At 37.5% G+C, this 26,741-nt stretch overlaps 3 protein-coding genes across 10 annotated transcripts in view; 1 reads left to right on the top strand and 2 right to left on the bottom strand.

Moving 5' to 3' along the window:
- LOC139954801 (uncharacterized) overlaps positions 1–7,691 on the bottom strand; it is a 63,251-nt gene extending 55,560 nt beyond the window's left edge. For 2 of the 3 annotated variants that reach the window (XM_071954737.1, XM_071954738.1), the window contains exons 1-2: positions 5,874–6,141; positions 3,539–3,769 (exon numbers count right to left, since the gene is read on the bottom strand). In XM_071954737.1, the coding sequence (XP_071810838.1) occupies positions 3,539–3,769; positions 5,874–5,949 (307 nt within the window). In that variant the 5' untranslated portion in view covers positions 5,950–6,141. Of the gene's footprint in view, positions 1–3,538; positions 3,770–5,873; positions 6,142–7,502 lie in introns of those variants that run through there. The other variant, XM_071954739.1, reaches the window with a different exon arrangement.
- A 5,747-nt stretch (positions 7,692–13,438) lies between these two features.
- Positions 13,439–19,046, bottom strand: LOC139954809 (tripartite motif-containing protein 2-like). 2 transcript variants are annotated; one of them, XM_071954765.1, is made up of 2 exons: positions 18,752–19,046; positions 13,439–15,566 (listed from the first exon to the last, which is right to left on the bottom strand). In XM_071954765.1, exon 2 carries the CDS (start codon positions 15,542–15,544, stop codon positions 14,513–14,515), a length of 1,032 nt encoding a protein of 343 aa, XP_071810866.1. In that variant the 5' UTR covers positions 15,545–15,566; positions 18,752–19,046; the 3' UTR covers positions 13,439–14,512. The 2 variants fall into 2 exon arrangements, with proteins under 2 accessions (XP_071810866.1, XP_071810865.1); XM_071954764.1 differs by having other exon boundaries at positions 18,756–19,045.
- A 6,237-nt stretch (positions 19,047–25,283) lies between these two features.
- Positions 25,284–26,741, top strand: part of LOC139954803 (diacylglycerol kinase theta-like) — a 99,325-nt gene continuing 97,867 nt past the window's right edge. For 3 of the 5 annotated variants that reach the window (XM_071954750.1, XM_071954748.1, XM_071954749.1), the window contains exon 1: positions 25,284–25,573. The gene's annotated coding sequence lies outside the window, so the exon portion shown is untranslated. The remainder of the gene's footprint in view (positions 25,574–26,741) is intronic. The other 2 variants (XM_071954752.1, XM_071954751.1) reach the window with 1 other exon arrangement.

Below are 26,741 nucleotides of genomic sequence, written 5' to 3'. Positions count from 1 at the left end.
TACCGTCAGAACTAAATGAAAAAACTTTAACCGGGGTTCTTAGCCTTTGTTTCTCTTTCATCTGTCAAAAGCAAAAATTTTCTCTGAAATATCCTTTCAAAAGAACAAGAATTTTGTCCAAAATTGTTTGTGCCAAACTACATATTATCATTCATATATATATATATATAAGTTTTATGCAACCTGCTTAACCCCCTACTGTACATTATATCAAACATCCATGACAATGGTATTCCCGCACCAACTTGAAGCATTTCAAAATTAAATAACATTATACTTCCCCTACTGGTTGACACTGCAGCATATGCTTAGAAGGCGACAAAATTCATTCATGTAACTCTATGAACCATACTGTAGATGTGTAAACACTGTATTGTTTACTTGCTGGCACTAAGATGATGCTTTTTAAAAAAAGGTGGTATTTAACTGTCCGCCAAATAAATAAGACTTGGGAAGTTTAGTACACAGTGAATGCAAACATAAACCTGTTCAACAATCAAAGGGTGTGTCCACTTAGGCTTGTCCTCTCTGTTCAAATATATACCAATTACCACAGCAGCCTACTTCTGATGGATATTGCTTGATTTCACTCAACACTATCAGGTCTACAATTGGGAAAGATTTTGAAGATTTCCTCCCAATTAAACATAGGAAATGTATTAATTGAGCTGTAATGACATATTGCAACAGTTAGTGGTAAATTTTCAATATAAAAAATTTATTCTCTCACATGGATTTATGTCCAACAAAATCAATACTGTTAACAGTATGGCATACAGTTTGAAGTACAGTAAATAATACGGTATACAGTATGCTGTACAGTAAATAATACGGTATACAGTATGCTGTACAGTAAATAATACGGTATACAGTATGCTGTACAGTAAATAATACTGTATGCTGTACAGTAAATAATACGGTATACAGTATGCTGTACAGTAAATAATACTGTATGCTGTACAGTAAATAATGCAGTATACAGTATGCTGTACAGTAAATAATACGGTATACAGTATGCTGTACAGTAAATAATGCAGTATACAGTATGCTGTACAGTACGTAATACGGTGCATACAGAATGCTGTACAGTAATACCATATAAAGTATGCTGTAGAGTAAATAATACCGTATACAGTATTGAGTACAGTAAATAATACGGTATACAGTATGCTGTACAGTAAATAATACGGTATACAGTATGCTGTACAGTAAATAATACGGTATACAGTTTGCTGTACAGTAAATACCGTATATGCTGTACAGTAAATAATAATGTATACAGTATGCTGTACAGTAAATAATACCGTATACAGTATGCTGTACAGTAAATAATACGGTATACAGTATGCTGTACAGTAAATAATGCGGTATACAGTATGCTGTACAGTAAATAATACCGTATACAGTATTGAGAACAGTAAATAATACGGTATACAGTATGCTGTACAGTAAATAATACCGTATACAGTATTGAGTACAGTAAATAATACCGTATACAGTATGCTGTACAGTAAATAATACCGTATACAGTATGCTGTACAGTAAATAATACAGTATACAGTATGCTGTACAGTAAATTATACCGTATACAGTGTGCTGTACAGTAAATAATGCTGTATACAATATGCTGTACAGTAAATAATACGGTATACAGTATGCTGTACAGTAAATAATACGGTATACAGTATGCTGTACAGTAAATAATACGGTATACAGTTTGCTGTACAGTAAATACCGTATATGCTGTACAGTAAATAATAATGTATACAGTATGCTGTACAGTAAATAATACCGTATACAGTATGCTGTACAGTAAATAATACGGTATACAGTTTGCTGTACAGTAAATACCGTATATGCTGTACAGTAAATAATAATGTATACAGTATGCTGTACAGTAAATAATACGGTATTAAGTATGAGGTACAGTAAATAATACGGTATACAGTATGCTGTACAGTAAATAATACGGTATACAGTATGCTGTACAGTAAATAATACGGTATACAGTATGCTGTACAGTAAATAATACGGTATACAGTATGTTGTACAGTAAATAATACGGTATACAGACATTCCAACTTACACGCATTTGGCGTGTGACACACGCATTTCCAGCTCACACGCTATGTGCACTTTATCACAGCCAATCCACAAACAATCTCCGAAAAACCGTCCTGAAGGGTATACCTCTACAACACAAAGCAACTTTGAGTACTTACACTTACAAGAGTAGTGCGTTTGCCATGGTGGTGGAGGAAAACGCCGGGTGGGAGAGGTGTTGGTACTAGAGATTGAGAAGTGCGCTTCAATTTGCGATATAAATGTTCAATTATGTTAGCAAGTGATTACTTTCATCGATTCAAGAAAAGTCTTTGTTGAGAATTTTCATGCTTGTTGAGTTCAATAATATATATGATGATGAAATTTTCGATATAAAATTACTCAGAGAAACTGAAAAGGAATGCACCATTTTGCATCTAGGCAGTCAAAAATACGAAAATAAGACCCCTCCCCCACTGCCGCTGATCACACTCATAAATTTTCCTTAATGTTGGAAAGTCTGGGTATACAGTATGTTGTACAGTAAATAATACGGTATACAGTATGCTGTACAGTAAATAATACAGTATACTGTATGCTGTACAGTAAATAATACGGTATACAGTATGCTGTACAGTAAATAATACGGTATACAGTATGCTGTACAGTAAATAATACAGTATACTGTATGCTGTACAGTAAATAATACAGTAAACAGTATGCTGTACAGTAAATTATACGGTATACAGTATGCTGTACAGTAAATAATACAGTATACAGTATGCTGTACAGTAAATAATACAGTATACTGTATGCTGTACAGTAAATAATACGGTATACAGTATGCTGTACAGTAAATAATACGGTATACAGTATGCTGTACAGTAAATAATACGGTATACAGTATGCTGTACAGTAAATAATACAGTATACTGTATGCTGTACAGTAAATAATACAGTAAACAGTATGCTGTACAGTAAATTATACGGTATACAGTATGCTGTACAGTAAATAATACAGTATACAGTATGCTGTACAGTAAATAATATGGTATATAGAATGGCAAATATAATGGCTGTGCAATATATATATATACCAGAAAATTTACGCAGATCACATGATTGCTATAATTTATCATAATAATATATGATACTTAAAGCGTTTGATTGACACCCTCAACACTAGAAATGCCTGACAGTAGGCACAGTGATATATAAATATCTTGTCACAGTGGTCACCCACAAGTTTTATGCCACGAATGTGGAAACGCAAAATGAGCCACGGACAGGATTTCAGAAACTGAATGTTCGTTTTTGATTTATATTCTTCCAAGTCAGATTGCTGTCCCTTCGTTTACTTAATACCATTTCTGAGAACTTGGGTCTTCAAAACAACTACGACTTAGATTAGATCCTACTTTTGCACACAAAAAAACAACAACAAAAATAATACATATGCAGATAAAAAAAAATTAAAAAACAATATTGAACCTACCGATGACTATTATTGGGAACGAACAGCTGTCATTGAAATTCTCAAACTCAAACAGGAGCGTTGCCGTGGTGACCCCAATGGAAACTGCAGAGTTGTTCTCAGGATTTGCTGTTAGAGTGTAAGTCAGGGTTGAATCATAAACCATAAAGCTGTACACCACTGTGGCAAAGTTCTCCCCTGGATCCACAGACTGGGTGATATTACCGGGGCACATAACCTGGCTATTAGCGTCTGTTAGACAAGAAAGATGCAGAGAAAGTGACCGGTAATTCTCTTGAAACTGATAATCATACACGTTGGTCACTTGATATACGTCACTTGATAATATCTCTGAGAGATTTGCTCCTAAAGCTTAAATTCAGGTCTTATAGTACTGACAATATAGTACTGTGTATGCTTGGCGGCACATTAACACTGTGGAATCGGCTCCCAAAGGGAATAAGATTGTCTTTTGTGGTTTAAGAAAAGTTGCTCATCCATGGTGGAAATTTAGATCTTTTATCTCTTTCCTCTCAGCAAAACTGGGTCCAGAGCTATTCACACAAAAAGAAAAAACCCTTCAAATATGGATGGATCCCTTTATGAAAGCATGAGTTGCCCCACATGGGCATTTTATTACCTTAGGTTGTAAAGGCAAGAGTTACCGATAGCCATGCAGTATTGTATAACACCAGCTATCCCAGTTTGACAATCAGAAAAACCGTATCTAAAAATTGCATAAAAAATGAGGGGAAAACTCCATACATTTGCCGGCATTAAACCGCAGAGCCACATAGGATTACATACAGCTAATCTGAGCTGTCATTACACTTCTCCCTCAAAAAGAAGTCCCAAGGATATATATAAGCACATGCTGTACATATATGGTGAACTAGCTAAGGCTCTTCTATGACAATTCCTGCACTTTTCAAAGTCCATTAAAGCTCAAATGGGTTTGGGCCATGCTTCTTAAGGGGGAGGAGATGGAGGAGGCAGGGTAGGGGAGGCAGGGTAGGGGAGGCAGGGGAGGGGAGGGGGCAGGGGAGATGATCAATGTGTCCACCATAGAATCTTCAATGGATGGCAGGAATTGTACATTCAGTCCATGTTCATTCTCCAACACACCAACCCACCTACCGACCTCCCCCCCCCCTTTCCCCAGCAACTAAACTTAAAGCATAAAAACAAGAAAAAGAAACTTTTGGGCAGTTTTTTAAAAACAAATCATAGACAAAAACAGATAACAACTCCACTCAAAATATTCTACAGAAACTCTACAGTGTACTTTGATACATGCCCCCCCAGCCTCCCAGCCCCACCCTCCCACTCTCCATGTTAAGTACACTAAAGCCAAATTAAAATTTAATTATGCAATTAGCAATTCTGACAATGCAATCTATTTTGTATATATCCTGTTCTTGTGACATAAGTTTGAAGTCTTTGAGATCGGACACAAAGATTATCTAAGATGTATAGAAACTCTTTGGTAAAAAATAGAGCGGGCAAAAATATTGAAAAAGTACATTGTTAATTGGCAAAATGCTATGTTACAGTAAATTTAGCCCATTTACATGGAGATGTTAGGTATTAGTCGAGCAATAAGAGTGAATTCTACCATTATTATAAGTTGGTCCAGTTGTGGGAATATTTCAGTTTCAGTTTTACTTAATGATTTGGATAAACTTAATCTGAACTAGGATTTTGACTGTTGAGTTTGTGCACATGTTATTACCAAATAAACATGATCAAACTAGTTAATTCATAGACAATACTTTTCTAAGACTATATATGCCTGTATATGGATATGCTAAGATGGACACATGATATTCAAGAGCATAGGCGTAGGAGGCGGGGGGCTGCAGCCCCCCAACCAAAAATTTTGGTGAAAATTCGGGCAACATGCTGAGAATTTTTTGGGCACCTACTGAAAGAAGAATAATTTGCAATGTGTTTTTCAATGGTTAAACTTATATCATTATTATAATTATCATTGTAATGACTTCCCCAATTATTCTAACCAATATGGAAGGGTAATAACACGGCAAATGATTGTATGTTATTGGAACGTGATGTAATAACCGATGGATGCCTATATGATATGCACATGAACATGCTGAATGCGCGCAAAGCTCACGAAAAAGTTTGGTTATATTTCCTGGGCAAGTCGTTACATCCCCCCCAAATCAAATTAGGCTCCTACGCCTATGTTCAAGAGACCCACCCATCTCAGGTACTCTTGAACACATTTCACACTACGGGTGAGAAGAAATTACACAACATTAGTCATAGCCTCACATGTAATGGACTACATTTCATATATAAAAAGAAAGTTAACGAAACAAATTAAAAAACTTACCAGCTGACAATATATTACATCCAAAAAATAAGTTAAAAGATAAAATACATATTGCCCATCCTGGAGAGACAGCCATATTGTAATATAAAAAATAAAAGGAATAGAAATGATGCCAGACAGGCCAAGTTTTATTCCATTCCCAAGTTGTTAGATAAATGTCATCTCATGGCAAGAGTTCTCTCAAGTGCCACCTGGTACTGTCACTGGCTGTACACAAGACTGTAAAGTCACTAAAAGGGTGGATAAAACTCCCTGCTTCTAAATCAGTACAGTATACTACCTCCTATGCACACCTAAATTACACTATAGTATTCCTTCCCTTATTTCTCTGCTTGGCTAAATTCCTAAGAAACAGCCCAACAATTCCAATTGTTCAGTAGAGGTAATTTTTCTTTTGTTAGTCAAAACTGCTCCCATCAAGCAATGTGTGTGTACATTGGGCTGATGATACTCTCTCCCACATAATCATCAGATGGAAGATTAGAAGGGCATGAAAAAGGGTGTTAGTTTAGAGAAAACTGTATATGTAGGTCTACACACACACTGTATGGATGCTTGCAGACTCTTGGGCTTTTCAATGATCGATCAAGCGGAACCACCCAAGAATCTTTAATCTCCCAGTTTCTATGCACTTAAGTTCCCTCCAAAGAGGAATTTTCTTACACCAAGAGGAATTTTCTTAGACCACATAAAAGAGTGAGGGATTTCTGTCCTGATGTGAGCCAGACTGTCAACTGAGGAGAAAAGCAGCTTTCTTGAATACTCAGTGCACACTAACATAGTGTGGATAAAGGATATGCCTAGGATGAAAGACAAAATTCTAGCCCTTCTCTTTCATTCTCTAGACAAGATTTTAAATGAGTGGGTGTTACACAAACAGTAAAAAGGTAGAATTTATGCAACTCATGGAGATGTTGGTAAGAGTGGAAGCAGAAGATGATGCTGGGACTGGTTTCCAAGCTGTATGAGGCAAATCAACCGTGAAGTTTTTATAACATCTCTACAGTGAATCGTCGATCTGTTTACGTCACAGATGAAAGTTAAATGGCCATAGTTACCCTTGCAAGAATCAGGGCAATGCATCATCATGACTCCTGAATTCTAACAAACTAGCCTTTGCATTTTCAATGAGGCAGGAGAAGATTGGGAAATCTTTATTTCTTTATGGAGGGGGTGGGGGAGGGGGACTTATATAGCAAGTTGTTTTTAAAGTCTAAATATACAGATAATTTGAAGATGGAATGTAACCTGCTCAAATATTCTGAGGGAGTAGTTGTGAAACTATTTGTACAGCCATTGAGGGGCCTGAAATATTCATGGCCTGAATATCCACAGAAAAATACACGTTCTCCCTTTAAACCCCTCCTGCTACCCTATGTAGGCAGTAGGCTAACTAGGCCTAAAACGAATGACCAATGTCTAACAATTTTTTTTTTAAGGATGGGGTCGCCTGTTCCTTGGTATAGGCATAGTAGTATCACACTACAGTGATGACTTTGCCAGTTCAAGTTGGCCTCAAGTTGGCCTAGCCTATGCAGTGCATAGGCCTAGGCCCGTCATTGGCTTTGCCTTAAGTTAGTTTACTAACGTTAAATCTATTAGGCATTAGGCAAAGGCACAGCATGATACCTATTAAGTTTCAGCTAAGACCCTACATCATGGCATTTGACTCCCATGTCGTGCTGCCAAATGGTAACATTCGTGATGAACAATTTGTTTCTTCTAACTTTCATTTCATGAGCGACACATTATTGTAACACTAGACATGAGTCATGGCTAGTCTACGCAGCGTAAAACCCACTCCTCGTGATTGAGGTAACTTGGTATCGTGTACCTTAGCTCTATACAAAGATTGAAGAAGGGGTATATGTTACATCTTCGGGGAGTTATGCATGGTTGCAAATAATGACCGTAAAGGTAGCAGACAACATAAAGTCGATATCAGTCCGCCAGGTTGTAGAGTCGAAGTGCCTATGTAAAAGTAAGCATTCTTTTGTAAAAGAGATATCATACAAACTTTCTTTTAACATAAGTGACCACCTAGGATAGGTAGCTGTTACTTGGATGGTGTATTGCAAGAATTACAAGCATGTGTGGCCCGAAACGTTTGTCAATTGGGGCATTGAATATTCAACTATTCTTTGCCTTTTGGGGAGCGGCGTAGGAACATAGCGATTTGAGTGGAGAGGCTCTAAGTCACGAAATCGAACAAAACACTACCTTTGAAGTTTGATCTCAGTACCGAACGCCAAAAGGGGAAATATTCATCGCCGTTGTATGAAAAAACAAAGTTTAGTCATTACACATGGAAGGTACCGTGAAACTTTCTGTTATTCAGGGGCGGCGAAGAAGACATCATGGGGCAGTGGGACAAGTGTTTCTCAATTGAAGGTGCAAATCGAAAAAGTTATCTCTAAACTTTCCAACAAAATTGTTTCATCTTGCAATCCGTAACACAAATTCCAGTGTTCTAAAGTTTTCAACAAAAGGGCACATTTAAGTTGCATTTTCCCTTATTTTGTTCAACTACGGTGCCCTTTTTTAATAACTGATTTTAGATGTTTAACCTTTTTATACTCGAAAGGGGCATGGTTATTTATGAAATGTTGTATTAAGATTTTTTGATTTTAAATGGAAGGGCACATGTCGCCTCTGCGTCCCTGCCCCGCCGACATTCCCTGTGTGAAACGGGTTGTTTTGGGTGGTATTGAAATGACCGATTGTACACTTTTAAAAAGTGACAGTTTGTGAGGTAGCCTTACAAAAGGCCTCGGTTCACGTAATGTTAAAGTTAAAGATATTTTAACATCCAGCATGTAGCTGTGTATTGCTAAAAGTATGCTTTATTTAATCTCACGATATGCCGGGGTTGGTATTGAAAAGACAAAAGCTTTGAATTGGTATATGTGAGTCAGTTTGAGTATTGTTTGTTTGTGCTTTTGTTTGTGGTTTGTTTTGTTTGTTTTCTGTTTTTGCTTTTGGGAGGGAGGGGCGTCTGGGAGGGGGGGGGAGGTTTAAAGAGACCATGCATGAAAAGCGAACAATAAAATCTTCCGAAATTCTTTCCCCCAAAACAGTTTTGAAATTATTCTTCAAATATAATGTATGCGAAAAATTTTGCTGAGTACTATATTTTCTACCTACATTATAACATTATACATATTTCAAAGGTACTGATGAAAAGGGAGCATAGAAATCGATTCAATAAACTTCTTCTTTTTTTTTTTTAATAACTTCGTCTTAAATGGAATTTCATTAATTAACCACTGGAACATTACTGCTTCCACTCGACACCACATCTCTGGGTACTTCGTCTGTACAATTTGTCTACAAAGCGCACAATATTTTACTGATTCTCAATGAAATCAGGGTTAGCACTGCGCAGGGTCGGCGGGACCAAGGGGCACGGAGAATCGCGCCCTCCCAGTTTTGTGCCCCTTTTATAATTGCACATGCCCCTCTTGGTAATAAAATGTATAATTTTTCAGTAGTAAATGTATCCTTTCGTTATTACTGAACAACTAAGTACTGTATATAGGCGCAAAATTAAGGATCATAAAGTCTTTATTTATTTATTATTATTTATTTACTACGTTTAGGGTTCTATTTTTTATCGTTTAGTATTGGGTGTTTATTACTATCTGTTTTAGGCTTTTACAATAGGCTAATTGTCTTACTGTACTATAGTTTCTCATACTTATTTATATTTAAACATTGATTATGATTTAATCTTTTTTTACTATTTACATACTTCTGAAATTGTTTTGGACTATTGCCTTTTAGTTTCTAGTATCGTGTAGTACGGGTGTGTTTTTTATATTGTTGCTTTTGGCAGTTACATTTTTTGCCTTATTGGTCCTATATATTTAATATTTTGGTTTTTGTTACTATTTGTTTTTAGGTTTTACATTTGTAAAGCGCTTTGAGCAGCTTTGCTGATTATGCGCTATATAAATATTACTTATTATTATTATTATCATTACTAAATGTGCTCTTTTTCTGGAAAATTTGCACGAAGGATTTATTTAATTGAAGAACTTCACGGTATTCGCTCTCTTGTTTCCTGATTATTTATTTTCTGCATATTCTTGTTCTTTTTTCAATTCCTTTGTCTCGCTGGGTCTCCTGAAACCGTTTCCGCCGCCCCTAACAGAGTTAAATGCATGGTAAAGGTATATCAACGCATATCATGTATTACTACCGTACCGTAACAGTTCAACACACTAAGTTGTAACGTACCACAGGTCAACTTCTAACGGGGAGATTGGTCTTATTCATCATTGTTTAATGTAAAACCTATAGATCCTATAGAATTGTGAAGAAAAAAGGCTTAAATCATGGCAAACGAAAGGAAGGATTGTTACCACTGAAAAAGAGGCTAATGTACTTAAAGGGATTATAGGGGAATCAAAATGATGCATTGCTTTTACATAGGATTTGGTGAACACTACACCCTGCACATGTTATGTCATCTTGCAAACATTTGCTGCAAAAACACAATCAACGCCAAACTATAAATACTATATCCAAGTAGATCCTGCAAGGATCGAAACGTCAGGCCAACTTACTTTTACAAATACTATATCCATACAGTATTCCATAATTGAGATCTATCTATATATATATATAGATGGAAGTTTTTTCACTGTTCTGGATTTTCCAACTCATTACGATTTCAATTATATATATTCATTTGCCTTTCATTTGTCGTCCAGTTACAGATTTGTTGACAATTAACAATTCGTAATCATGGACGTTAAATATGAATGTAAGAGACTGACTTCGGTCAGCTTGCGGCTTTGATAAGCCAATGAGGCTTCTTCGCAGGAGGATCTAATATACATACAACATGCATACATATATATATATATATATATATATATATATATATATATATATATATATATATATATATATATATATATATATATATAATTTTGCAGATTTATTTATATATATATATATATATATATATATATATATATATATATATATATATATATATATATATATATAATTTTGCAGATTTATACACCGTTCGTTCGGCAACTTTACACGTCTCTTCGTCAACCAATCAGAAAGCTTATTTGACGTATTCTCAATCACGTCAACTGGACTGAATTTAAACTGAGCGTCAGTAAAGATTGTATTTAAGTCTCCGAAATGGAATATATGAGACTTATACCGGAGATTCTTCTAGCAGTTATTGAAGACCAGATCTGTTTAAACATATTTTCACAACTTGCACATAAATTGAAATATGCTGAAAGCGCTTTACAGTTCTTTGTCTCTTGACTTCCTGTTCATTCATTCATACATTCATTCATTCATTCGTGGCTTTCTATGAAAAGCAATTGTAACAAAACTTCACTTACCAACATTCCCCGGCTCAACATAGACAACTGATCCTCAGGTCGATCAAGGGTTAAACTCCTTTATTAAATTATTGCTTTACAACATATTTGGAGATCTGTAAGCACTAAGCAGTATATATGGTATCATACGCCCATTAAAGGCCCCATTGACTGACACACTAAATCACAAAAGTAATTTGGCCTCTCGAAGTCTATAGATAGAAGTTCTCATTAGCTAAACACTACCCATCACTGGATAGCTGACAAGTTGGCCTTTCATGGCACCATCATTTTTTGTATCATAACCATGTAGATTTTTTGCTATCAGAGCCTGAAGTTTTCGTCACTTGTATACAAACCTCTTCACTCAGTATAGTAAACACAATTTTGTACGCTGCTCCTGGGAGGCCTAAATGGGTCTACAATTGCCTCAAGTGACTCAATTTTTGCACCACATGTACTTCCATTCATGCTCTTCAACATACAAGCCACAAAAAAACCAGATATTCATTGATAACATATCAAAAAAGTTGTTCTCCTACTGCATTTTGGCACTTTTCCTGAAATAGGAGAACATCCGGGCGGATTGATATAGACTCTAATTAGGTGTATGCCACCATAGATCACGCGCATTAGGACACAGAGCAGTATTTACGGCCCTGTTAGGACCTATATATGACAGCACCCTATAGGGTCAAACGACGAAGATCCCAATTAATTAGCACTCAATCCGTTATAACATAATGGAAAGTTCGTTTTGCTTGATTAAATATGCCGGTATAATCAAGTTCATGAATATGAAATGCACGCCGTTATTTCTTCATCTCTTCTGTTCTTCAATTTAACTGGTTCCAAACCACCGTGGGCATACAATTGGTGTTCATAGCCCTGTGTCGGTAGGTTGGAGGTCTTCTACAATATTCTCATCATATAATATTCACCGCTGACCTTCGCAATATCGCTCACTATTTGCAAAAAAAAACGGCCTACAATAAAAACTATACGCCCTTTCTTTATGGCAGAGGAGTGGAACCACTAGACAAAATATCTCTGTCCGTATACTATGGAACGCGAAAAGGGCAACCATGTTTCGTTGTGTTAACTAAGTTTGTTGTTGTCTGAATTAAAGTTGTTGCTGCTGTTTTACCATGCTGTTGCTCAAACTCACGTTGATGTATAAAATTCCGTTGTCTAAACTTACGTCGTTGTCTAAACTTACGTTAAACTTAGCAACGAAATAAGTTTGCCCTTTTCGCGTTCCATAATATACTGCCCCGTACGTGGTTCGAGTGTCCAAATAAGTGGACGGTGCGCAGAGTCCATCCGCACCCCTCCCCACCCCCCCCCCCCCTTTTTCCATGTCTCCTACAAATTAAACAAGTATTTATAAGCACAATCTTGTGTTAAGACCTATTAAAGACTTAATTTATAGTATGTTTAGACCCCAGATTGCACCATTTGACTTGCCGCTTTTATTTTTCCGAAGGGGGAGGGGTGGAGGAGGGAGCACCCCACAGGCATCCCATATACCGGAGTGTCTTCTCAACGGCCCAAGGGGCCATCCTCCTTCCTATATAGAATCCTAGATCTGACTCTGGTCCTTCAAAGGACGATCGATAGAGGGTTCATGCCCTAACTAAACTAAGTCGGGGACATTTATTATTCCCCTCCCAAACACCTTTAAAATCCTGTGCATGTTACTTTTCCAAATATTGGGGATATCACCGGTTTGCGTTTGGATAGATGGTTAGACTGTAGATCTAAAGTAACTAATGTGTTCTTTTCATCCAACCGTTTTGGGGTTTTTTTTTTGTAACCGAAATTTTCGCATCCTCCGTGTGATTGGATTACCAAAGAATCTTACAAATGATTTTTTATTACAGATTGAATGATATTGCGTATTCGCATAAAGGCTTCAAATGAAACTGGTTTTTTTTTTCATTTTTCAACGTTATGGCTTTCGACATTGTCATTGCCATGAAAGTTTCGCAAACGAAAAGTTTATTTACAAACATAAATTTCTATATGACAAATAAGGGTTATTAATATATACACATATAAATATATAAGACGTTCTGATGGCGTCATTGTCAAAATTGTACCCACAGCAAAGTGGGTTAAAAACGAGCAAAACGTTTGGACCCATGCTATGTGCAGGATAATTATTGACAGGGCACCCCCAACTACCCCAACCCCCCCCCCCCACATTCCCCAATCTCGCCACCAGATTATATGAAAAACTTGAAAGATGCCAAAATATCAATTTGATACTTATACCTTAAGATATAGATGTTGATATAAAACTTGAAATTCGTGGGCAAAATAAATTACTGGCTATACAAGGGCAATGGGCAAGCTTAACTTACTGGCTAGGGCAATTGTTCACTGTATTGGTGTCGTTGATTTGCTACGGTCTAAAACTTCTAACAAAAATTGGAACATTTCTGACGTCAGACACACATCACTTTTTTTTCGTATATTGCTCTATAAATGCACTCGTTCCAAAAAACATAATTAAATTTTGATAAAATTGATATAAATTATTTGCTCGATGCAAACTAAATCACCTCATTACTATGTTCCATCTCTCACTCGTTACGTAATCACTTTAACATGTATGACATCACAAAGTATTGTGCAACACTCTTAAAATCAAAGTTTATAAACTTCTAAATGGAAAAGTTGATAGGTCTTGTAATCCGAAGGTCACTGGTTCCGACCCTGTTCTATAGCCAAAACTATAGCTGTGCTCTTTTCCGGTTTGTTTGTTAAATGTCTCCCTCAACTTCTTGCATATAGGTTTTGATAGTTTGTTTTGAGGCAAAGATAGGAACCATTTACATATAATGTACAGTTAAACCAATACGTTTGTTTTCAAAAGCTCTGTATTTACACACCTATTTAATGTTCCGCAATAAGTCTTCGTTATTTGTTCACAGTATTTCAATCATAACTTTAATACATTTGTACACGAAGGAAGATAAACCTCTGTATAGAGAGAAAGAGTAGAGAGCGATAGCGATGCTGTAGAGTCCATTCTCACAGATAAAGCGTCAGTCAATGCTATAGGCTATAGCCTATACCTTTATATATCTCTGTCACTTATGACACATGGAACACTTTTGAGAGAAATATTCTAGAAGGTAGTTTGTTTCTTAAAGCAATTTTATCCTGCTGTACTGTATGATAAGACGTGACGCCTCCCTCCCCCCCCCCCCAGCACTCCGTATCAAACCACATTCCATAGCATCCACCATCATCATCATTGCCAGTTTAGTTCTGTATTTAAAAATTTTCGTAATGAAAATTTGCGCCATCACCGGCGGTAGAAGCAACGAAACAGGATGACGCCAAATCTTGGTTACCTTCCGATGTATCTTCGGTAACATTGTAACCTAAGGGTGGAGATGGAGGTCGCCTTTTTGGCGGCAAAGGAGCGATTTTGAGATCTCCTAACGAGAGATTCGTTTCATTTGGTACAAATATTAGAACTTTACTTCTTGCAGGAAGAGGTTTCTCATACGTCGGGAAGACATCTTTATACAGCGCTACTACGTCCCTTTCCAATTGGTATCTCTCGTGAAGATGGTCTGTATCTCCTCTCCGCGTCACGTTAGCGATCATTTTCGTCTTCTCTTCAAGTTCAAGAGTTGTGGTTATCATCTCTTGTATTTGGTCTTTCTCTGTAACGAACGTTTGCTTATCCGCTTCGGTTTCCAATTCTAGTCTCATCAACATAGCGCTCTCAATTTCGTTTATTTCTTCCCGCGCGCAATTGGCTGATTGGCTGATTTTGTGGCTGATTTCTTTCCATTTGTTGACAGCGGATGTCTCTGCTTCCTCGACTTCCGCGTGTTTCTCTCTGAGCATGCGTCGAAATTCCTGTACGCTGAAAAGTGCGGTACTTGTGACGTCAAGTGCGCGCGTAATGTCAGAATCGTGGCTATTGAGGCTATGGCCGTCCTGGATACATTCTTTGCAAATATCTACCTCACATGTGTAGCAACGTATGTTATTCACACGATTATGACGTTCACAAGTCGAAGTACAAGTATTTCTATTGTCTTTCTCCTCGCTTATCGCTCGCAACAGTGAAAAGTTGGTCGGTAGGTTCTTCACGTCATTTTCGGGCACTTTCGTAACAACTCGACATTCCGGACATTTTAGAAAAGCAGACCTGCCAGCAATACTGACTAGGCAGGGACTCTCGCAGAAAGAGTGTCCACAGTTCAAAACCTTCGGATTGTTGAACATTTCAAGACACACGGGACATTTTAGGAATTGACTCCTCTCCGAATCATTTTCTAGGCTCGCCATGTCCGACAATAGAAAGCAGCATCTGCAAACACAGATTAGAAGGAAAGGAAAAAAATAATAAGGGAATGTGACAATTTGTGTCTTCGGCCTTATGCGTTACTAGACATGAATCTCCAAGCAGACACGCAAGGGGCATATGAGGGAGTTGCTGGGGGGGGGGGGGGATCAGGAGGGGGAGTAGGAGTAAAGACATCAGTTAAATGAAGTTGCCAATGATATCTATATGTAAGGTGTAAATACAGCATAAACTCATGAACCGATTCGCTACAATTATTATTATTATTATTATTATTATTATTCTTTTTAAAGGCATTGAAGACTCGCCCCAAACCGAGTGCCGCGTTCTGAAAATGCAACCATCAACGAGCAACTGAATAAGAATCACCAGCTGAAGTGATGAATTTTGTCAGAAGCAGTTAGTTTCAATGATATTTATAGTCCAACCAAAAAGAGAAACAATTGAATGCTATTAACGTTTCTATCTATAGCTTTTTCCGGTTTTCAAGATATATATTCATGTTTAAAATACTTGAATCGCTCGAATACACGGAGGACTAAGCATAATGTGTGTATACTTGTATAGAGACTAGGAGTTAGGTGTTAACACTACGACTCCCCGCGGCTATTTAATTTTGGGGCTAGTTTATGGGGGTGGGATATAATATGGATAGCTATATATCGGCGTTGAGGGAGGCTATACGGATCATCGCTGACAACTTGTATGTATAATAATAATAATAATAAATACCATATATTAAAGTGCTGTTATCATGAAATAAAACATGCTCAAGAGCACTGTACAAAAGAACCAAAACCTGGAATATAAAATTACCAAACTTAAGAAAACCTCAAAGTAATAACAACAGCAGTAAAAGTAAAACATGATATAAGACAGGGTAATAAAACACAATAAAGAACATAAAAATATAAATATACATAAATATGGGCATAGTAAAGTGAATAAAAACAAAGTAATGTGAATAAGATTAATGCCCATACTCGAGCCTAAAAAGATAAGTTTTCAAATGTTTCTTAAAAGTGTCAATATATGTGATATTTCTCAAGTGATATATATATATATATATATTCATTTATATATATATATATATATATATATATATATATATATATATATATATATATATATATATATATATAGGTATATAGGTTCCTCAGTGACCAAAACGGCAACTATGCGATTCCATTAGACGTATGCGGAACTTGCACTAAAAATGTCAATCAGTAAATCAAAGTAAATTCGTTCAAAAGACATCTCGTTCAATGTCGATAATGGCTAATGAGGGAAACCTTCTGAGAAGCAGATCACCTCGTGTTATAAACGTTTAAGAAGCCTAGCGAGTATCATAGAGAGGATGGCTATTTATTTTAAATTTGCCAATGTTTTGCACTCACCATTTCGTTCATGAACATGTCTGTGGGACGGGGTTGTTTTCTTCCCCAACAACCAATACCCCCACCCCTCCCCACCCCACCCCTCCCCACCGCCCTCTTCTGGCTACGTCAAACTTGATTGTCCATTGTGGATTGGCCTTGGCAGCAGAAGAAAAAGGGAACTGGTGGTGAGTGTGTCATGGAGTTTGAAGAGGGGGTGCTTTTCTCACAATTTTTTTTTTGTGGGGGGGGGACAGATATTTGAGGGCCTATCCCCCTCTCACCCAATGGCTACGCCAATAGCCCATACAGTGTTGGGATCATCCCACTGAGATTGATAAAGTATGTGTGGTACATACCACAACATTCGTCCGCCTATATATATATATATATATATATATATATATATATATATATATATAACCACGAGGCCCGTGGTTCGAATCCCGGTGGAGGCTGAAAGTTTTTTCACTGTTCTTGATTTTCCAACTCATTACGATTTTCATTTATATATATATATATATATATATATATATATATATATATATATATATATATATATATATATATATATATATATATATATATATATATATACTATTATGTATTATAATGCCATTTGGGTTAGCTCTATCTCTCAGTATATCTATAAAGCGTATTTACATCGTTTATCAAAAGTTCCGACTGCAAGAGAGAAGTGGAGTTGCTCCTTTAAAGATCTGACCAAAAAAGACTGGGACAGGTTTTTTTAAGATTCCATACTACACTGTATTAGATGCAAAGCTCTAATACTTTCGGTTTAAATTTTTACACCGTATTATTACAACAAATAAACTATTAGCGTTGATGGGTATAAATGATACAGAGGTTTGTTCCTTCTGCAACAGAGAAACTGAGAATATCGAGCACCTATTTTGGAACTATAATTTTACTGGGTCTTTCATATTAGACGTAGAGAATCGTTTTTAAAGCAACAGTTTTTCTTTTCAAAACGAAATATTATTTTCGGGTAGGAAATGGATATATATATATATATAGGATAAATTCCAATATATTTTCTAAAATGTTCTCCTTATTTGTCAATTATGAGTTATATCTTATTTCTCTGGTTTTCTCTAATAATAATATATATATACTTTCTATATATATATATATATATAAATATAAATATATATATATATATAGAAAGTATATATATATATAGAAAGTATATATAGAAAGTATATATATAGAAATTATATATAATAAGTATATATATAGAAAGTATATAGGCCTATATAGAAGGTATATATAGAAGGTATATATATAGAAGGTATATATAGCCTATAGAAGATATTATGAAGTTGTGTGAATGAAGATATCAGCTATCACATAGACTGTACTATACATGTACTACATATTTGGCGTATATATACATACGGTTATAACATCACCATTAGCTATAATAGTAATACACTATACTGTGCAAGGAACATACAGGAAGTGAATGATCTCGGACCGTCTTATACGGTATATAAATAGGTTAAAACAGGGTCGCGTAAATTCCTTACAGATGTTTCAAAAACAAAAAAACAAAAAGTTGGGAAGTCATGTACAAACAGAGAAATTCTATCTAGTACTCAACCCCCACACGATCGAGGTACAATGACGTCCCAATACAGGAATGTTGGAGATATCCCACCCACCCCCCTCAAAAAAAAAAGACTGTAGAAATAATGGACGTATATACAACAATAACAATCTAACATGGTTATATACAAATGCAACCGATTGAAGATTTGCCTAACAGTTATACCAAAAATTCTGTATACTTACTTACCGAATGATATACCAATTAAACACCGGTGTCTACGTTATGTATTAGTTTCTTATGTAATAATCCTTCGTAGGGGATTCTGTTCCCCGTATTTCGGGGGTTACAGCTTGAAGGCTTTCAGTGCAAATTCCCCAAAACAATATAGTTCCCGTAGATTATATCTCGCCGGGCGCTTCCTTCAGCACATGCATGCGTTAGGGTAAACTCTGTTATACCTTATATTCGACACTGAAAACTATACACAATATTTATACAGAACCTTATACAATATATGCCACATATTGCACTATACTGTTTAGGCACCCGCTATTCAGACACTGCCGATTTTCTGCTCATACGTCAATGGATATGGTTCAATAATTTTTCTCAAAAGGGAAACAAAATCTGTGTAAATAAGTTTCAGTTCGTGAATTGGTAGCCTACAGCTTGACAGGGCGGGATCAAGAATTTAACATTACCTTTTTTATGAACTTTACGATAGCGTCATGCAATCCAACTACATAGGTTAAGAGGTGAGGTGAAGACAACGACATAGCCAGTTGGGGGGGGGGGGTGGAAGGGAGGGAGGGGAAGGACAGAGGACATGGTGTCTTTTCTTCGGGCGAAGAAAAGCGTTAGGGCCCAAGGTGCCCCCCCCCCCGCACCTCCAACACACACACACACGACATAATGCACTGATCAGTTTCCCACTCCTACACTTGCCCGCACAGCGGACGTATAATACTCCTGCACCGGTTAGCTGCATCCGTTATACGTTAGAATATGGTACAAATCCGCAGCTTCTACGAAGGTTACTATACTACACAAGCCAATTCACAGTTGACAACCAACAGTGGCGTAGCCAAACGAGGTGGGGAAGGGGAGGGGGGGGGGTAGGAGGGAAATCCCCTCACAGAATATTCCAGGGACGAATAGGTCTATACGTAGGTCTATTATAGGTATATGTCAGATGGTTGCGATGCTACCAGCCTGTGATGTCATAATGCCATTAGGAGGTCAAACCTTTTATAAGTTTCGCTCTGTTTATTTTAGTATGAACAGCCTAGTGTAACTTTCTTTTTCACAAAGCTATTTTTCCCGTAGCCTATTTATTGCCCAGAGAACGCCCCGGCAACGCTTTCGATTGATACTAGTTTTTAACGGACATATCCTCGGGTATGTAAAATGCAGTAGGCAAGCATATTCGAGATAGGCATAAACGGACTCTGAGGCATGTATGCACTCGCGAAAAAGTGTATTACAAACGGCTTGGCCAAGACTACGTTTGAACGTGCACGTAAACATTGGTGATTCTGACACCAAACATACATTGACAGAATGAGGGAGGTCATGTTAAGTACTGTTAGTATAGTACTATATAGATTCAACTTTTTCAAAAACTATCCTCATTTTTGTCAACATTGACGGTTAACCGGTTAATCGGCAAATCATTGTAAGACAAAGGAAAAGAAAAAAAGAATATTAAAAATTCAAGGGTATACGTGTCGTGATTCGATGATGCAATGTTGAGACCGTACTATAGAAGCCTCCAATGGTTATACACGAGGAGAATTGCCATGGAGGATATCCACTAAATGGATAAGGGGTTTTCCTTGTGTATCGCAGTCTAATGATACTTAGAATACTATTGATTTTTTGCTCTTTTTTTCGTTTACGACCCGTGTAAGCCAAAAATCCGATTGTGGACAATAAATTCAATTCAATTCAATTCAACTAGATGATTATGGTTCGATGTTCTGTTGTATAAATTTAGGTTCCTGTTTCACAAAATCAGCATAAATCAAATTTGATCTATTATATATTTCATTGCGGACTCGAAACCTGCGGGTATTTTTTAAATTGTTTACAAAGATCCAGAATGGAGCCTAGTCAGCCATAATAGGCCTATTGTTTTTTTTTTCCATAATTTTATTATGAAACAACCAATTAGAAGGTACCTGGACGTCCTGTGACTGTTTGGAATGTTAATAACGTCACTTTTCTGCAAAAAATGCAGACTCGGAAATTCCCCGGAGGTTTGGTGACGTATGGTATCACCATATACTGCGTCAAACAGCCACCGGGTTAACCCGGGTCAAATATATGCTTATAGGCATAGTGCGTGCGTTCACATCTAGTTTGACATGTGCGAACCGCTATCGTTTAGTGCATGTTAGCGATAATTTCTTAATCGTTGCATTCTGGCAATTTACCTTAGAAATTTACTTTTAATTCGATATAAACATATTGAAAATCTGACTTTCTGTTATTTTGGCGCGAGTTTGCATAGCCAAAAAAAAAAAAAATCTTATGTATTTTTGGCTTTATAGAGCCGTTCACCTCTGACCGTTTACCAGTATGACATCATCACTCACGGAGGCAGAACAGTCCATTCCCATGAAATAGATTGGTCAAGTTTGCAGTCTACTTTACCGTACGGCGATTTAAAAGCTGTGCGGTATGCGATACAATTTTCTCACACGTTTATAATTCTTTTCCAAATGTAACCATTGACCTTCACTGACCACGGGACATTTAATAAATTTGTTTACTTGAACTCTGTTTGTTAACCCTTGACCTTAGGCACACGGTTACATTTGCATGAAGTCGATTAGCCAAGTTGGTTTACAAGGAGTTCGAGCGGAAACTTGTTTTGTTAACGCAGATACAAACATACCCACTACACCGACTCACATACACCACCATCCCCCCACCCCCAAGTAGCAAGTCCACCTCACGTTATTGTGACACCAGGCTATAATATCCCCCCCCCCCCCAACACACACCTACTGTAAACAAACCCACCAAGCTTCAGTTTCAGTACCACAAGTGGGGTGACGTGGACAACAAGTTTAGTAACACCTTTGCACAGATTGACGCTAGAGTACAATATCATTACTCCCTGAGCCCATGAGCCCATGAGGCTTCTTCGCGAGTTCCTGCTTGCAGGAGGATCTAAAATACATACATTATGACACAGTGAACTATATATCATTAAACCTACAATATTCAACCGTTCGTAACACATTTATACTTTGCTACACTTAACTTACACACTAAATTCGTCACTTTTCAAGTTCGCTTTTAGGGCGTAGACAGAAGTTTTCAACTGATATGATTTCCTATATATACCCACAATGAATGACTGCGTGTGGTTTGGACTTAAGTAGGTACAAATTTACCCACAGGCTGCATGGCTGGCTTAGAAAAATACTAAATCCATTTGTCAGCTCTCGTTTTGCTTCCTGTTATATCAAGGAAGTTTTAAAAAGGAATTAAATCACCTTCAATTCTCAGGGTGTTGCACGATGATCAGTATGCAATTAGTTTATCAAACATATATCAAAGAAAACCGGCAATACGGGTGTCTATTGGTACTTCCCCCAATAATGTTTGACTTTCCCTGCATACATGCAGGCGTATACTAACTTATCTTGTCGGTATTTATTGGGGGTTGGGTGGGGTTGGGGTGGAGGGGGTCTTTGGAATACAAGCGTCGGTAGGTCGTGACTGCCCCCCCCCCATTTACCCAAATCCTGAATCCACCCCTGTCTGTCTGAATTCCATCAACTTAAAGCTAGTTTGGTTGAGTAGCGAACCGAAAATTTTGTTTCAAGGCAACTGTGAACTCTCCTGGATGACAATGTGGTTCATTACAAATTTGTGGCAAATTCGACTCAAATCTAGCTATAAGCAGCGCCATAGTTTTACTATAATATATCGAGTTAAGTTAAGAAGATGATTTTCATGACTAAACGAATGTAGCCGACAAAGAAATTGGCAAAACCACGGAAGTAGCCTAGTAATATACACACTACGTTCGTATACAACCAGCGTGGGCAAAACAACATATAGGTCTAGTAGCCTACCACCACTGATCAGCCGTTCACTTTATTCTTAGCAGGCCAATGTAATGTTGTCGTCTTTGTAAATGTACATTTCTATCATTGGCAATACAAAAGGTAACGAAAACGAAATTTACTAAACACAGTACAACTTGTGTCAAACAAGATTTCGAAAGTAAAACTGTACTTATTTATCTATTTTCCGTTCATAAATAGCGTGCTCTATTTTGTATAGACCTGGTCCAAATCACCATGGTTACTGCTATCAGAGGATTGCAAAGAAAGCCAACACCGCGCTTAAAGTGAATGGTTCCTCGCCTATGTCACAATTGTCTATAGTTATCACGACTAGTGTCGTCATGGTGATTCGGAATGGATGTAGCTATATAATATGCATAGGGTCCTCCATGAATTGTCTACATAGTTCAGAAGGGTGAAAAAATAATGACTGAAGCAAAAGGCCAGACTCAACATTTCACTATTCCTTGATTGAGTAAGGTAGCATACGCCCATTAAAAGCCCCATTGACTTACACACTAAATCACAACAGTAATGTGGTCTCTAAGTCTAGATAGAAGTTCTCACTAGCTAAACGCTACCCATCACCGGATAGCTGACAAGTTGGCCTTCCATGGCACCATCAATTTTCCGTGTATCATAACCTTGCAGATGTTTGGCTATCAGAGCCTGAAGTTTTCGTCACTTGTAAACAAACTTCTTCACTCAGTAGTAAACAAGTTTCGTACGATGCTCCTGGGCGGCCTAAAGGGGTTTAAAATTGCCTCAATTGACCCAATTTTTGCACCACATGTACTTCCATGCATACTCTTTAACATACAAGCCACGATCAAAAAAGATGTTCTCCTGCTGCATTTTGGCACATTACCTGATACAGGAAAACATATGGGAGGATTGATATAGACCCTAATAGGAGTATGCCACCGTTTATGTGCAGGATAGGGTGCTAAAGCATTAGGCCTTAATTAAGGGTAACCCCCCCCCCCCCCCCGAAATGTGCTAGATTATGGGATGTTTATTTCTTTCTTTTTCGTGACTCTTGATTTGGTGTTGTCTTCTTCTTTCTTTCTCTTCCTCTCCACTGCGTCTCTCCCTAGTAGTGGTTAGCTCAGTGGCTCAGGCTCAGTATAGCTCAGTGGTTAACGCCGGTGCCTTTCAATCATAAGGTCCCCGGTTCGAGTCACTCCCAGATTAATGTATGTCGTCCAGTTACAGAGTTGTTGACAATTAACAATTCATAACTATGGACGTTAAATATGAATGTAAGAGACTGACTTCGGTCAGCGTGCGGCTTTGATAAGCCAATGAGGCTTCTTCGCGAATTCTTGCTTGCAGGAGGATCTAAAATACATACATACATTTTCTTTGTTCATGGTAAGCCTCCTTCCATTTTGGTACAATGGTAGAGTATAGGCCTATTCATAAACGTTGTTTTAATGATGACAGTGCATACAGAGGCGTGATACGGTGGGGTGGGGTGGCCACCCCCACCCTCTCCCATTGAAAATCAAAAGTCCCAAATGGGAACCGAATTTAGAGTCGTCCTTACATCACCAATGAAGGTAAGAGTAGGCATAATAATATACACACAATAAAACAACCACGAAGAAACAGAAATCAAAATCTCCCTTAGGTCTACAGTTCTTAGAATTTGATAACAAAATGTTACAGCTCCTCGGGCTTCTGGCTCGCAGACCGGCTCACTCGAGTTCGGTTTAAAATACATTCCGCTCAAACCGATCGAGGATCGATTCAAGAACACGAGCAAAATCTGCATACGTCCCAAGGATTCCCTGCACCAGAACTTGGAATTCTTACCAGACAATCGCGATTCCGCTTTCTTAAAGTCGCTACGAGAAAACAAGAATCATCACCTGATGCTAGAGATTCATGGAGTTTCGCCCGTTGGACTCGGACCAGGGCTTTGAAATACATTCCAGAAAAATTGAATCTCTCTTTCTCCCTCGAGCGTGTAGTTTTGTGACTTTGGTCTCCAAAATCATGACGGTGTTATTTTGGTTGACTACAAAGTTAGGTCACGGTGTGGTCATGGTGTTATTCACCACTGAACAGTTTGGCAATCGTGGAGAGAGTTCCCCCAACTGCCATTAAATTAACGAACAGGTTTAATTTATACGAGTCTAATCAAATGTCTTATGTAAAGGCTTATACAAACTGCGTTTACTAAAAATTGCGATTACTAAAAAACTTTGGCGGATCATAAGTAACCGTTTTATTAATCTGCAGATTAAGATCACGGCCAGTAAGTCCTGCAGATGCACTTCTATTTGAACAAATGTTGAATTATGAAGGCCTAACCGAGGAGGAACTGAGAATACCTGTAGGGGAACGTATTGGCGTGCGTGACTGAAATATATAGTTCCTCTTCAACCTTCCGATAGCGTATGAAACTGCCAGGGTAGTGACGTAGGAGTTTAGTACTATTAAAGAGTAATACAATAGAATGACAAAAGGATAATACAAACAAAAATGCGGCTTCCTGTTGTATCGTCAGTTTCACATTACCAAGTTTTCTTTTATGTCAGTATGTCCAAAACAGGAGATATAATCGAATGTAATGCTATTTATACATGAGAAAATCAACAGCAAGTTATTAAATAGAGGGCAGGCTTTGATTTTCTTTGACCATTTTCGTTCGACTTTACACAAGAATGTATTGGCAGTACGATACGTACAGTGTTGTGTAAGGTGATAACGTAATCCTCTTCATATTATCATGTATGATGATACCGGTACGGCCTTCGTACAACATAAACCCAAAACAGAACTGTCAGTTAGACAGCCTGAGAATTTCCAGTCCAATTATCATCGCTTTTGATTCTTTCTGGATTCTTTAAGTGGATATTCTCTGCAATTCTGTGGTTACGTCGGACATTTCATTAATTCAACAGAAAGGGGAAAAACATTAATTTTATACGACACTGGCCACCGCCTGTTTGGGAATTTTATTGCATGCAGGTGTGTATTGTAAATTATATGTATTCATAATTGCCTTCCATACTTGCCTATTAATTTGTCTCTGTGAGCAAACCAGACTGTAATCGAAAGGCTTACGATAAAATATGTATAATATTTACGAAATTATCTATACGTAAACAGCACAACAAGTCCTTTTTATAGTAGCGCTATTGTTTAGAGAAGATGATAGTGGAACTGCATATGAAATTAGATTGTTTTCTTATGCCTGGCAAAATGCCTCTATCTAGATGACACAGGTTGATCATGCATGAAGCGGTTCATTGCAATTGTCAACACTATGAATACATGGTTGACCACAGCCTAGCTGTTCTTTAAATAGCTTAGGCTTTGATAAATCTTCATTTCTGACAAATGCTGTAAACCTAGGCTATAGGCTATACCATACTGGCTAAGGCTACTGTCTACATTTCCGATAGCAAAGAAGGGTAGTCTAGACATATATTTAGCGTAGCTGTGTATGCAGACTCAAGTTAGGCTTAGAGTTAGAGCATCATAGCCTAGGCCCTAAACTATAAGTTGAGTTTTTGGCACTGGCCTTGGTCTTAATTACTTCAGTGTGGGCCTAAATTTGCCGTTTAGTTAAATTAAGTATTTAGTTATGATCACATCGATAAAGTTAGAACTTAAAATGTCTACAGGCTGGTGATAATTGCGATCACCCTTCAAAGAAATTAATCTAGTACTATATGATCTCTGATCAGGCAATAATAATAGTATCCCTAGTTCATGTATGCACACTGTTTTACAAGTGGTACAAAGTCCAAGAAACATCCTCCTGTGGCTTGTTGCAATTATTAGAGAGAGGGAGAGAAAGAGAGAGAAAGAGTGAGGGGAGGGGGGAGTGGTGGGGGGGGGGGTGGAGTTTGAGGGAAGCCATAGATAATTCCTTCAAAAATTGTTCATGCCACTTCCAATCAAAAGTTTCAGAATATTGGTTGAGTTAAATGTTATGTACAAGTCTGAGATTCAACAGACCTTAAAGGCATTGAAGACTGGCCCCAACCCACGTGCCGCGCTCTGAAACAGTTAACTTTTCGTTGCTTGCAAGTGAAGTTTTCTTCTTGTTGCTACAAAATGCAGACAGTAATGAAACATGATACCTTGTTATCTTTTATCTAGACCTGAGATGTCCATCGCTGCTATGTAG

The sequence above is a fragment of the Apostichopus japonicus genome, chromosome 17 (genome assembly GCF_037975245.1).
Source record: "Apostichopus japonicus isolate 1M-3 chromosome 17, ASM3797524v1, whole genome shotgun sequence".
NCBI classification, from domain to species: domain Eukaryota; kingdom Metazoa; phylum Echinodermata; class Holothuroidea; order Aspidochirotida; family Stichopodidae; genus Apostichopus; species Apostichopus japonicus.
This window is presented reverse-complemented; position numbering and strand designations above follow the sequence as displayed.